Raw genomic sequence first — 14,314 nt, 5'->3', positions numbered from 1 at the left:
ATAACTCACTTAATTTTCACTCCTTTTCAGGTTTAACTGATTTGAAATAATAGGTGAAGCCAGACTAAGTTTTGAACAGAGAAAAATTATCCTAAAGTGCCATTAGACTTTTTATATGGGGACAAAAAAGATAAAGTTTACAGCACAAAACCGTCAACAGTCCACAAATTGAGAGCACACAAATACTGAGTGAAGTGATTCTTGATGTTTGCGATTCCATCGCTTCTCATTATCAGTGGTGCCTGGACCAGAACGGTCATCAATTTAAAAACAGGCACTGACAACAGAAATTACTCATTTCTGTAGACTCTTTTAAATTTTGAAAATGAACTATATGTTAATAAACACTGATTTTATAATCATTCAAAGTGTGTATACATTTTTCATTTTTTTGGGACACCCTGTATATAGGGATTATGAGTCACTCAGAATCCAGACTTGAGGACACCAAATAAATGTGGAAATAGTATTGAACTTTTGGATGGAGGCCAAGCCTGGTGCTGGAAGGGATGGGTGGAAGTGTCTTAGAATTAAATTATCTGCGACAAACAGATAATTTATAAACAATTTGTTGAAACGGGGAGATAGGTTCTGCAGTGTTCTTTTAGACATACTGTTACTTACAATGTATTATATACTATGTATGTATGTTTGGCTCAAGACTTAATTTATTTAATTGTATCATGTTTAACTCTGAAAAATGGGAAATATTACATGGTATTTTTGTGTAGTGTTTCTGTGAGGTAAATTAAACTAAATGGTGTTTTCTGTTTGGTTTGATTTTTGTTGTTGTTTTTAAACACATGCTTCCTAAATTTACTGTCTTGTTTAGGCTCACTTATTAAAAATGTTTTCCTCCAACTTCACTCTGTAATTTGATTTATCTCTCTTCCTTAAATTGTTCTGTGCTCTCCTTATTGGTGTGTTTTCCCCTTTTTCATAAGATTGAGGTTTATTTTATAATATTGGGGTGATCTGACTTGATATGTAAAAGCTTGAACTGAAAGATTTAGAAGATGAGTGATTAGGATGATCAAAGGGTGGGAAGTGGATTTGGAAGGGCAAACAAAATAGCTAGCCCAATAGTTTTAATTTCTAACACATCACTTTTTAGCTCTCTGAAAGTTTACACACACACACAGACACACAGTTTTTGTGTTTTACTTTTGTGAGGATTTAACTTTTTTTCTTCTTCGAAGTAGGGATTTCATGCCCCTCTTTTAAGGAGAATGCTCTGTCTTAATTGTATACCCATCTGAATATATTTAAGAGAGAGGCACAACAAGCTAATAAGCAGCTCTTTGCACGTGGACGGGGCTTCTGTTTTCTGATTCAGTAGGTCTTGGGTGAGGCCCACAAATTTGCCTGTGTAACTAGTCCCAGGTAATGCTAGTCCAGTAACCTTACCCACTTTGTTAGGGAATGCTCTTGAGATTCACATCTGTGGAAGGAATGGACAGGAAATAAAGCAGAGAGAAAGTTAAGCTGCAGTGCTGGAGAGTTCTGAAGCTGGACTGACCCCCTCAGAGTTGCCCCAAGTTGGGACAAAGAGCTGGGCCTTTGAAACCCCATTGATCAGCCACTGGATGTGGGCTGTCTCTGGAAGAAGATGTGACCTTAAGGAGTGCAGTTTTCTTCAGCACAGGCAATCCCCACAGGGGCTGACAGCTGAGGGCATTCTGCTGAAAGCACTCCCAGCGGCTGGAGGACAAAGTCCTTCTTTCCTGAAAAGGGGAAATGGGGCAGTATATTACAGAGGCCGTACATGCTCTTTCCTGGTTAACCCCCTACCCCATCCTAGGACAGCCATTGTTTCTAATTTTTCTTTCATCATAGATTAGTTTTGCCTGTTCTAGAACTTCATATAAATGGAATTGTACATAATGAACTTTTCTTGGTGTAGTGTCTTCAGCTCAGTATAATGCACACTAGATTCATTAATGTTCTGTGTATCAGATATTTTTTTAATTGCTTAGTATTCCATTCTATGAATATATCATTTTTATCCATTTTTATATTGACTGCTGTTGGATTGTCTACAGTTTTGGACTAAAGATTAAATATTCTGTGAACATTCTTATACAAATCTGTTTTGGGGACACACAGTGTTATAATTTCTTTTGCATAAAAACATAGGAATAGAATTGCTGTGTTATAGAATAGATTTATATTTAACTACTATTTTTTTTATTGCTTTTGAGAGGGAGAGAAACATTGATTTGTTGATCCATTTATTTATGCATTCATTGGTTGATTCTTGTGTGTGCCCTGACCTGGGATTGAACCTGCAACCTTGGCGAATTGGCCCCTCTCTGGCTTGACAGCTGTGCTCTGCTCTGCCTGCTGTTCTCCACTCTGGTCTCTCCAGACATCTTTGGAGTTTCAGCTTCAGCTGGGGAACTGCAGTCTCCAATGGAAAGGGAAAGTGCTCTCTGTGCCAGAGGGGAGCTGACTTATATGGACAGAGGTCCCCATCCTTGGTCCCTGATTGGTCCATCTCACACAAAGAGGACTCCAAATCCTTGCAGTTTGATTGATCCAAAAAGCACTGTCCTGATTGGTCAGAATGTAGCCTCACTGATTGGTTGGTGAAAATGTTGATGGGGAATATAGCTTTGCAGCTCTGATTGGCCAGAGAAAGCCTCAGTACTGTTTGTTGAAATACTATTCCCAGAACTCCTTTATAAGGGCTGGCTCAGATGGCAGGAACATAGTGTGGAAGGCAGGCAGCTTAGCTTAGTGCATGCTTCTCCCTGAAGTGTGGTTTGTATGAGAGGCCTCTATTTGGAAAAGGCCACTAGACTCTGCTTTTAAATTTGAGCCCAGTTAACCACCAGGAGTCCTTATTGGTAGGCTATCTTCTTAGGATCCACAGTTGTAGGAATTCATTTAATATTCTGGGTATAAGTCTTTTATCAGATATATTAGAGGCCCAGTGCACGAAATCTGCATGGGTGGGGTCCCTCAGCGGCCTGGCAGGTGATCGGGGTGTCTCGCCCAGTCCCCACCTGGGCCATTTGGGGCTGGTTGCTCTGGGGGTTGGGGGGTAGGGCCCGTGGGAGTTTGGCTGACCGGGGGGGGGGGGGGGGGGGGGGGGCGTGGAGGTTGGCTGTGGGAGCTCACTGACCACCAGGGGGCAGCTCCTGCATTGAGTGTCTGCCCCCCTGGTGGTCAGTGCATGTCATAGTGACTGGTTGACCGGTTGTTCAGTCGTAACAGTCATAAAGGTTGCTTAGGCTTTTATATATATAGATGTTTTGCAAATATTTTCTTTTGGTTAGTGGTTTATTTTCTAATGATGTCTTGATGAATAGAAGTTGACTTTCATTTTGATGATGGCTAATTTATTTTTTTTAATGCTATTGCTTCTGTACCCTAAGACACTTTTGTGTGGTCTCAGGTCATGATATTCTCCTACGATTTCTTCTAATTACTTTATAGTTTAAGCTCTTGTGGTTAATTTTATGATCCAACTCAAAATTTTCTATAGAATGAGGTATATTCATCTGTTTATAGATATATCCAGATATTCCATCAGCCTTTGTTGAAAGGATTTTCCTTTATGCCTTGAACTGCTTTGGTACCTCTTTTGCAAATCAGTTGAGTAAATAGAAGTTAGCTGTCATTCATTTCACCTTTTCACTGCATATAATGTCACTTTAGTCTGGCTGCCTTAAGATTTGTGTTTTCATTCCTTTAACTGTGATGTGACTGTGATTTTCTTTTTAATGATCCTACTTGGAGTTTGCTGAGCTTTTTGGATATGTAAGTTTGCATGTTTCATGAAATTTGGGGAAATTTTGGTTATTTATCAGATGTTTTTCAGTCTCATTATCTCTCCTCTCCAGTTGTACATAAGTACCACTTGATGTTGTACTATGAATCTCTGAAGCTCTGCTTATTATTTTGAAAATCTTTCTCTTCCTTAGATTCAGTAAGATGTCTTGATTTACTTTTAGTTTAGTGACCTTTTTTCTGCTGTATCTGATTTTCTGTTAAGATAACTCAGTGTATTTTATTCATTTCAGATATACTTTTTAGTTCTGAAATTTCCATTTAGTGTTGTTTTTCCCCCATAGCTTCCATTTCTCAGCTGAGATTTCTCCCATGCATACATTTAACATGATTATATTTTACTTTAAATACTTGAACATATTTATAATACCTCCTTTGAAGTCCTTGTCTGCTAATTCTGACATCTAGATCATTTAGGATTTGGTTTCTATGAGCTGTTTTTGTTTTTCTTTGACTCTAGGTCCCTTTTTTCCTATTTATTCATTATGATAGATGTTGCTGTGTAATGCACATTGTGGGAAATATATTGTAGATTTTGGATTTTATTATTTTTCTCTCATGAGTGTTATTTTTTGTTGTTGCTGTTGTTCTGGTAGATAGTTAACATGGCTGGATTCAACCTCCCAACATTATCTCTCCTGTGATAGGCAGCAACTGAAGGCTCAACTCAGATCTCTCCACCTTTCTGCTGTTGCTTTTTGCTGGAAAACTTGGAGTCTTCTCTAAATGAAGGTTATTCAAATATTTGGGCATACATTATACAGAAATTTTGAGGCACCTTCCTTTCTGGGATTTCATCTCTCACTTTACAGTGGCTCCTGCAGCCCAAGTCTTTGTCCTCTGGCTCCTCTGCTGGCAAGACAGCAGATTTCTGCTTCAATCCTGAGTGATCACTGCTGTGTTGGCAGATCAGTGGGGGGCGGGGGGGGGGGGGCGGGGAGAGGCGGAGGCAACAGCCTTATAAATACAAATCTTACCCGGTTCCTTTCTTTTAACGATTCCCTCTAGTTGCTATCTGCTTTTGGTCACTCTCTTTCACCTTAACGTTTGTTTTTATATTTTGTCCACATAATTGTCATGTGTGGGAAAGTTACTCCAATATAATTTAATTATGTCATTTTCCAAAGTAGAACATTGCAGTATTGAAGCATTATTTTATTTTGAGTCATTCAAAGCATCAAATATTCAAGGTATAAAGTTTGAGGTTATTGTTTGCATTAACTGAAATGGGATTTAAATGCTGATTTTTATTTACTCTATAGCTATATGCAAAGGCACTTTTTTAAAAACATTTATTTGGCTCTAAACATTTATGGAAGATAATTTGGTTTGCAGCATCTTTTAAAATTATATAAACTACTGTATATCTAGACTTTTGCATGCTTTCATTGCATTTTTACTTTAATTGTATAACAAAATCCAAATGACAGTTCAATTACTTTATACTAGCTTTATTGGTATTACTAGTATATATTAATAGTTCACTTATATTTAGTAGCTCACTTAAATTTATGTTTACTGGCTTTGTTTGTGTTATTTATTTCTAAATATATTTTTCCTCCAATTGATTGCCATATTAATATTTACTATTACTTTATGTCCAGGGAATCCTTTCCTGGTATGAGTTGTATATGTATGTGTGTATGTGTATACACATGAGACAGGGTGGGAGAGAGTACTTTTTAACAAGTTTTTAGAATTATAGATAATACTAGGGGCCCGGTGCACGAAATTCGTGCACTGGGGAGGGCTCCCTCAGCCCAGCCTGCCCCCTCTCACATACTGGGAGCCCTCAGGGGATGTCCTACGGATGGCTTAAGCCTGCTCCCCACGTTCCTTTGTGGGAGGCAACCGGGCTGATCAGGGGAAGGCAGCAGCCCCATCACCCCGCTGCTGTAGCCACTACCAGTCACCACAGCCACCAAGGTGTTTTCATCAACACGGACTCCAGTCCCTTCACCAAGAAAAAATGACAACATTCTTTAGGCATTTTCAAGATGTGCCTTTCATAGGATATGACATTTCTTTATTTTTCTTTTTATCCTCACCTGAGGATATGTTTCCATTGATATTTTCCCCTTCCCTCCGATCCTAAGCTCAGCCCCTTCCCAAGCTAAAAGCCTCCGCCCCAGGTTTAGGCTTGGGAAGGGGTCACCCCCCCACACCTCCGATCACAGGCTCAGCCCCTTCCCAAGCTTAAAGCCTCCACCCAGGCTTTAGGCTTGGGAAAGGGGTTTCCCCACCCCCGGCACCTCCGATTGCAGGCTTGGCCCCTTCCCAAGCCTAAAGCCTCCGCCCCAGGCTTTAGGCTTGGGAAGGGGTTCCCCCCCCCAGCACCTCCCCCAAGCCTAAAGCCTCCACCCCAGGCTTTAGGCTTGGGAAGGGGTTCCCCCACGCTGCACCTCTGATCGTAGGCTTGGCCCCTTCCTAAGCCTAAAGCCTCCGCCCCAGGCTTTAGGCTTGAGAAGGGGACCCCCGCCCCTCTGATCGCAGGCTCGGCCCCTTCCCAAGCTTAAAGCCTCTGCCTGATGGCCAGCTGGGAGTGACCTGGGTGCCGAGGAGGTTCCCCGGACCCAGGTATGTATGCAAATTAACCGCCATCTTTGTTGGGTTAATTTGCATACTCACTCTGATTGGCTGTGGGCATAGCGAAGGTACGGTCAATTTACATGTTTCTCTATTATTAGGTAAGATTATACCATTATGGCTTTTAAATGCTAAACAAATCATTGTCCAGAGTAGCAGGCATACAGTAAAAATCATAATTAATTGTAAACTCTGTGTCCTGTATCTAAGTATAATGCAACATTTGCATTTTTATATATCATTGAAAACTTGTTTATTCAGAGCATCTGTTAAAGTGATATTGTATAATAACAACAGGTTGTCTGTAGCAGTGAATTCAGAAAACATTCTGATCATGCTTTGGGATTTAATATAGTACAGTGAATGGTACATAGATTTGTGTGTGTGCGTGTGCGTGTGCGTGCGTGTGTGTGTGTGTGTGTGTGTGTGTGTGTGTGAAAAATGCAGTTTTAGTATGCAATGCCTGATCTTAGTAAGGAGTTTTTACTTATTTTTTTTTTTCATAGTATGGAAGACTAATTACCATATCATTCTTATTAATCTAACTTTTTTTTCTTTCAGCAAAACTGTACAATCTAAAGTGGACTGCATTTTGGTAAGTAAAATAACTAATCTTAAAATTCTATTTTGTAATAAGGCTTCTAACCCAATTTTAGTGAATACAACTTGACATTTAATTACAAACTATATGGCTATAAGCTACCTACTTTCCTATATTTCATCAATAATTAAATCACAATCTGAGGTAATTGTATACTTTTGAAATTTATACTAAAGATCACGTAAACATTTAATAAAGTAGATGTTTATTTTTCTGTTCTAATAATTCTAAAGAATTTGTTTAAAAATAAGACAATGTTTGATAGGTTAGTTTTGTTGTGATAGCATATTTTGTCATATTTTGGTTGCTAGATTTTGGGAATTAATCCCACAATAATAGTTTAAATTTAGATTGTATTTTTAGTTTCTGAGATCTTATAAACATGTAAGGGAAGCAGCATGCAGCTACTAAGGCTACTGGAATAGAACTGACTTCTTTCATGAAATTTCTGCTGATGGAATACTCCGTAGGTTCTAGAATACTCAATGACTACGCTGTTAGATCCCCTCAAACATCATTATAGTTAGTCCTCTTGCTCTACTTGTGACAGAACTTTCTTATTCAGATTTGGGTCTTCTTATGAGCTAACTTTTTTTGTGGAGAAGGGAGGTTGTTTATTGTCTGGCATTAAAATAGTACTTGATATCTTATGATATTATTAGCTTAGTAGAGGCCCGGTGCACGAAATACGTGCACTTAGCGGGGGAGAGGTCCCTCAGCCCGGCCTGTGCTCTCTCACAGTCCGGGAGCCCTCAGCAGATGTCTGAAGGATGGCTCCCCTGGGGGGAGCGGGCCTAAATCAGCAGTCAAAACATCCTTAGTGCTGCCACGGAGGCGGGAGAGGCTCCCGCCACTGCTGCTGCGCTCATCAGCTGTGAGCCCAGCTTCTGGCTGAGTGGCGCTCCCCCTGTGGGAGTGCACTGACCAACAGGGGGCAACTCCTGCATTGAGCATCTGCCCCCTGGTGGTCAGTGAACATCATAGCGACTGGTCATTCCAACTGTTCAGTCAATTTGCATATTAGCCTTTTATTATATAGGATTAGGTTCTAGGTAGGCGAATGATTAGTAAGTTCAGAGGGAAAGATGTAGCTGGATTAGCTCTGTGCTCTTTTAGCCTAATAGTTGAGAAAGTGTACTTTATGGGGATGTTTTCCCCTTTCACTTACTTTTTAAAATTTTATTTATTTTATTTTTGCCTCACAATAACCCTTGGAAGTAGGTAATCTTGTTACCTCCCTTTTACAAATGATGAAACTGGTGCTTTTGCATATACTTAAAAATTATTGTTGAATACCACCTATCTGCCAATGCTAGATATAAGTGATACAAAATAAGATATTCCCTTGCTCTCAAGAAATTCAGTATGACCCTGGCCGGGCTGCTTAGTTGGTTGGAGTGTCGGCCTGTGCACCAAAAGGTTGTGGTTCGATTTCCCATCAGGGCACATACCTAAGTTGTGGGTTCTGTCCCTGATCAGGGTGTATATGGAAGGCAACCGATCAATGTTTCTGTATCACATCAATGTTTCTCTCTCCCTCCCCCTTCCCCTTTCTTTCTCTCTAAAGTCAATAAAAGCATATCTTCCAGTGAGGATAAAAAGAAAAGAAAAATTCAGCCTGTTGTCAAAATATATTCAAGAGTGCTATTAAGACTTTGGAAGGTGGTGACTGGGATATTGATAGAGATCACAGTGAATTTATAGATCAATTCGGGGGCTGTTGACATTTTAATGACAAGTCTTCTAATCCATGAATGTGGTATATCTACATATTAGTTGGTTCTTCTATAATTTCAGCAGTGACTTGTAATTTTCTGTATATAGGTTTTGTATATATTTTACTTAAATTATTTTGCTTAAAATAAGTATTTCAAGATTTTGGATGTTATCACGAATGGCATTTAAAAATGTTTTGTTATCCAATGTTTTATTGCTAATATTTACATTGACCTAGTAGTCTGTAAACTTACTAAGTTCACATATTAGATCTAGTAGCTTGTATGGAAAGTCCTTTAGATTTTCTACCTACTTAATCATATTGCAGATGAAAATCATTCCAACCTAAATGCCTATTTATTTTTCTCACCTTGTACTGCTAGGACCTCCAGGACAATGTTGAATAGAAATGGTGAGAGTGGATTTCCTTCCCTGTTGTCAATCTTAGGGGAAAACCATTCTTTCATTCACCTTACAGTATGACATTAGCATCATCTTTTTCATGGATGCTCTTTTCAAGTTGAGCATGTTCCTTTCTATTCCTTTTTTGCTAAGGGGAGTTTATCATAAATACTTGTTGGATTTTACCAAATTATTTTTCTGCACTGATCAAAATAATCACATGGTACTTCTCTTGTATGTTATTAATGTGGTAGACTACACTGATTTTTTAAAAGTAAACCATCCTTACATTCCTGTGATAAACTTCATATGTTGCATTATACTTTTATATATTGCTATTTTGGATTTGCTATTTTTTAAAAGACCCGTCTGTGTTAATTAGGGCTTTTGATCTGCTGTTTTCTTATAATGCCTTTTTCTATTTTTGGATATCTGGGTAATGCTGGCGTTTTGTAATGAATTTGGAGGTGTTTTTCCATTTTCTATTTTCTGAAGGAATTATTTAAAATTAATTACATTTCTTCTTTAACTGATAGATTTCACTAGTGAAACCACCTGTGAGAAAGAATTTATAAGGCTATTAAATTCTTCTATTCTTAATGAAGTTTTGATATTTGTGTCTTTCAAGGAATTTGTTGATTATTACGGTGTTATTAAATTTGTTGGTGTAACATTGATAATATTACCTTATTGCCTTTTACTAGCTGTAGGATCTGTAGCAGTTATCTCTTATTCCTGATAATGGTCATTTGTATCTCCTTGTTTTTTGTGTTTTTTTTTTTTCTTGATCAGTTTAGATCCAGGTTTAATAATTTTATTGATCTTCTCTTATAAATCAAGTTTTGGCTTCACTGATTTTTCTCTCTTGTTTTTGTCAGTTTTCCATTTTGCTTCTTTCCTAGTATGTATTATTTCTTTTCTTCTGCTTACTCCTATTTTAACTCCCAGGTTTTCTAATAAGAAAGAAACTTTTTTCTTTTCTATTAAAGCATTTAATGCTATAAATTTTCCTCTGAGCACTGGATTAGCTTCTTCCCATAAATTTTATGTTGTGTTTTCATTATTTAATTAAATTTCTTTGCTGTTTTCATTTTGATTTATTCTTGTACCCATGGAACACTTAGATGTATGTTGGTCAATTTCTAAAAAGTTGAGTATTTATTAAAACTTGTTTATGGTATATCTTAGTGTTTATTTCATATGTACTTGAAAAGAACGTATATTTTACTGTCATTGAATAAAATGTTCTTTATATATCAGTTAGGTACAGTTATTGTTTTTAAAGATGGTATTTATCCTGATTTTCTTTGTACTTGTTATTTCTATTACTGAGAGGGATGCTAAAATCTCTCACTTGTTATTGTGAATTCTTTTTTCTCTCTGATCCTGTCAGGTATTGAAGCTGTTACTAGAAGCGTAATTATTAAGGCTTGTTATGTTTTATTTATGAATTGATTCTTTTATTATGGTATTTTCATTTTTATCTCTGGTAATATTCTTTATAGTGCTTATTTGCATGTTATATCTTTTTCCATACTTTTACTTTTAAGCAATCTGCGTCTTTACAATTAAAGTGTTGTGTTGTTGTTGTTACATCATATAATTGTGTCTTTCTTATTTAGTCTGACAAGCTTTGTGCTGTGATTACCTGTATGGTTGATATCCTATCTAATAAAGAGGGAATATGCTAATTGACCCTCACGCCGTTGCAAAGATGGCGGCACCCACAGCCAATAAGGAGGGGATATGCTAATTGACTGCCACATCCTCAAATATGGTGGCACCCACAGCCAAAAGGAGGGAATATGCTAATTGACTGCCACACCCTCAAAGATGGCAGCTGCCCAGGGCCGCCCGAGGCTCAGGTAACCAGGACCAGCTGAGGCTTGTGCTGCGGGCAGTGGCAGCAGCAGAGATGTGATGGGGCATCGCCTTCCCCTGATCGCCGGGTTGCCTCCCGCCCCTGAGGGCTCCTGGACTGTGAGAGGGGCCAGGCTGGGCTGAGGGACCCCCCCACACTCCAGTGCATGACTTTTCATGCACCAGGCCTCTAGTATGTATATAATTTTGATGTATATTTCCTTGCAGTGCAAAAGGTCTTTAATTTCCCTTTATTTACAAAAAGTATTTTCCACTAAAACTATTTCAAACTTCTTTAACTACAGCTTCTTAAACCACCTCTTCTTCCACTGTCAGCAGATAATCTTACCTTCTACTTTTCTTAGAAAAGTAGGTATTTCACAAAATCAGCACTGTTTCTTATTCCCCATTCGATAGTTGCTTATTTCTGTACCTGTTGTCTTCCTTCCCTTTTCTTCCAACAGAAGAAATATTTTTCTGCCTGTCTTACAGTTAATCTCTTTCTGTCTAGGCTCTAGATTTCATCTCTTTAAGAATGCACTTCATTTATTCTCTTCTCTTGGTTTTTTTATTCTCTCATTTTCTACTTGCATTTTCCCCTTAATAGTTAAATGTTTGATATTTTCCCCATCTATAATAAAAACATTTCCTGCATCCCTTCTAGCTACCAACCTGTCTTATTTCTTTCTTTTGAAAAAAGAAAGTCAAAGTGAGTTAAAAATGTTGATTGAATTCTGACTCATGCTTCACCTTCCATTCAGTCTTCAACACCAGTAACAAGTCTTCTAATAGCCACCCCTTTGAAACTGTGTTTATCAAAGACACCATGGTCTCTTATTGCTAAACGTAATAGATGACCCCAGTCCCCAACTGACAGTCATTTTCCGGTTAGCTCTCTTGACCCCCTGGTTCAAGTACATCCTAATTGTTTTCATTCCTTAGATGCCACATTGTCCTGATTTTCCAGTTACATCTTAGGCTTTTCATTTCCACTTTCCTTTAAGGCCCCTGTTCCTCTATTTAAGTCCTCTGCATTCTATATTTGCCCTTGGTGATCTTACCTACTTAGATGGTTTCAGTTAATCTCAATATACTGATGATTCCTAATTATATATCCCCAACTTAAGCTCTAGACCCATATATCCATATCCATCTACTTTTTTAAATTGATTTTAGAGAAAGAAGAAAGGGAAGAGAGGTAAAAAGGGAGGGAGAGAAAGAGGGAGGGAGGGAGGGAAGGAGGGAGGGAGGGAGGGAGGGAGGGAGGGAGGGAGGGAGGGAGGGAGGGAGGGAGACATGGATCAGTTGCCTCCTACACATACCCTGACAGGATTGAATATGGGTATGTGCCTTGAGTGGGAATCAAACACTGTGACCTTTTGGTGTACAAGATGACACTTCAACCAACTGAGCCATGCCGGCCAGGGCTATCCATCTATTTGTTATTGGACTAATTTTACCAGGATGTCTCATAAGTACTCGAAACTCAACTTTTTAAAAGCCAGTCTCATTGTATCATACTCCAAATTCTGAACCTATCTTTGTTAGTTTCTTATTGCTGCTATATGAAAACACCATAAACTTCATGGCTTAAAACAATTCAGATTTATTATCTTTTAGTTATGTAGGTCAGCAGTCTGACACAGGTCTCACTAGGATAAAATGAAGGTATCAATAGGGCTATGTTCTTTTTGTAGGCTCCAGGAGAAAATCTGTTTTCTTGCCTTTTGTAGCTTTTAGTAGCTGCAGCTTCAAAGCCAGCAGTTGGCTGCTAGATTCTACATTGCATCACTCTGAGGCTTCTTTTTTTGTAGTCAAATCTCCCCTCAACCTCTGATGATTGTGGTGGGCTACTGGATAATTCAGGATAATCTTCCATCTCAAGGTCCTTAATTTACATCTACAAAGTCGCTTTGTCATGTAAAATAACAGATTCACAGGTTCTGGGGCTTAGAGGATTAGGATGTGAACTTCTTGGAGAGCCCTTATTCTTTACCATACTTTATTATGGTACTAACTCATCTAACCTAAAAACCTAGTGCTTGTTTTTCACTTCATCCTCTTCCTCAGCCTACCTCACATTTAGTTATTCACCAAGTCCTATCAATTCTGCCTCCTTAATTGCTCCATTTCTGTCCATCCCTCCTGCCACTGCACTAATTCAGATGATCCCACTTGTTGGAATTACTACGGCTGTTTTTCTGCTTCTAGTTTCTCTACTTTCACTTCATTCTCCACAGTAAAGTCACAATTATTTGTATAAAACGTGAATCTGTTTATTTTATACCCTTGCTTAAGACCTTTCACTGGCTCCCCATTGTTGTATCTTAAGGCACTGAAGACCCTTCATCCTCAGGCCTTACTTTTCTTGTTTAACGTCATCTTTCTCCGCTCCCTCCATGGGCTATCAGCAGGCTGTTATAGAGAACAGTTGTAGAGTTAGAGAAGAGACTGTATACTCTTAGTCTAGAACAGCATTGTCAATTAGAACATTCTGTGGTGGTAGAAATGTTCTCTATGTGCACTATTCAATATTCTAGCCACTAATCAGATGTAGCAATTGAGCCCTTTAACTGTGGCTAGCATGAAGAACTGAACTTTTATTTAATTTTAATTCATTGAAGTTAAATACCCACATGTGGGTAGTGGCGACCATTTTGGATAGTGCTGGTCTAGAACAGTGGTTCTCAACTAGAGGCAATTTTGCCTCTCAGGGGACATTTGTCACTATCTGGAGACATTTTTGGTTTTCACTACCAGCATCAAGTGGGTAGAGGATAAGGGTGCTGTTTAAACATCCTATAAAACACAGGATATCGCCCCATAACAGACTTCAACACTACTGAGAATTTGGGGTTGAGAAAATCTGGTCTAATGGTCTAGACTCCCCCACACCCGCTCCTTTGTGTTTTTTTTTTTTGTGTGTGTGTGTGTTTTTTTGCTATACCTACTTATATTTTAATATTTTAAGATTGATCTTAGCCATAACCGGTTTAGCTCAGTAGATGGAGCTTCGGCCTGCAGACCAAAGGGTCCCAGGTTCAATTCCCTGGTCTAGGACTGTACCTAGGTTGTAGGCTCCTCCCCGCCCCAGGCCCTGGTTAGGAGTGTGCAGGAGGCAACCGATTGATGTGTTTCTCTCACATCGATGTTTCTGTCTGTCTCTCCCTCTCTCTTCCACTCTCTCTAAAAATCAATGGAAAAATATCCTTGGGTGAGGATTGGGGGAAAAAAAAAAAGATTCATCTTAGATATCATCCTCTCTGGAAAACTCTGTGATTTCTCAGGTCTGAATTTGATACATCTTTTGTCCCATAATATCCTGTGCTTACCTTTCTTTTGTATTATGTAGTC

At 38.7% G+C, this 14,314-nt stretch overlaps 1 protein-coding gene across 3 annotated transcripts in view; it reads left to right on the top strand.

The window, feature by feature from the left end:
* Window positions 1-14,314, top strand: part of RFX7 (regulatory factor X7) — a 113,601-nt gene that overhangs the window by 45,260 nt on the left and 54,027 nt on the right. For all 3 annotated transcript variants that reach the window (XM_079768835.1, XM_079768834.1, XM_079768833.1), the window contains one exon: window positions 6,943-6,976. In XM_079768835.1, the coding sequence (XP_079624961.1) occupies window positions 6,943-6,976 (34 nt within the window). The remainder of the gene's footprint in view (window positions 1-6,942; window positions 6,977-14,314) is intronic.

This window comes from Cnephaeus nilssonii, assembly GCF_951640355.1.
Source record: "Cnephaeus nilssonii genome assembly, chromosome: 4".
Classification (NCBI taxonomy): Eukaryota; Metazoa; Chordata; class Mammalia; order Chiroptera; family Vespertilionidae; genus Cnephaeus; species Cnephaeus nilssonii.
The sequence above is the reverse complement of the archived record's forward strand: the minus strand, read 5'-3'. Positions and strand labels throughout refer to the sequence as shown.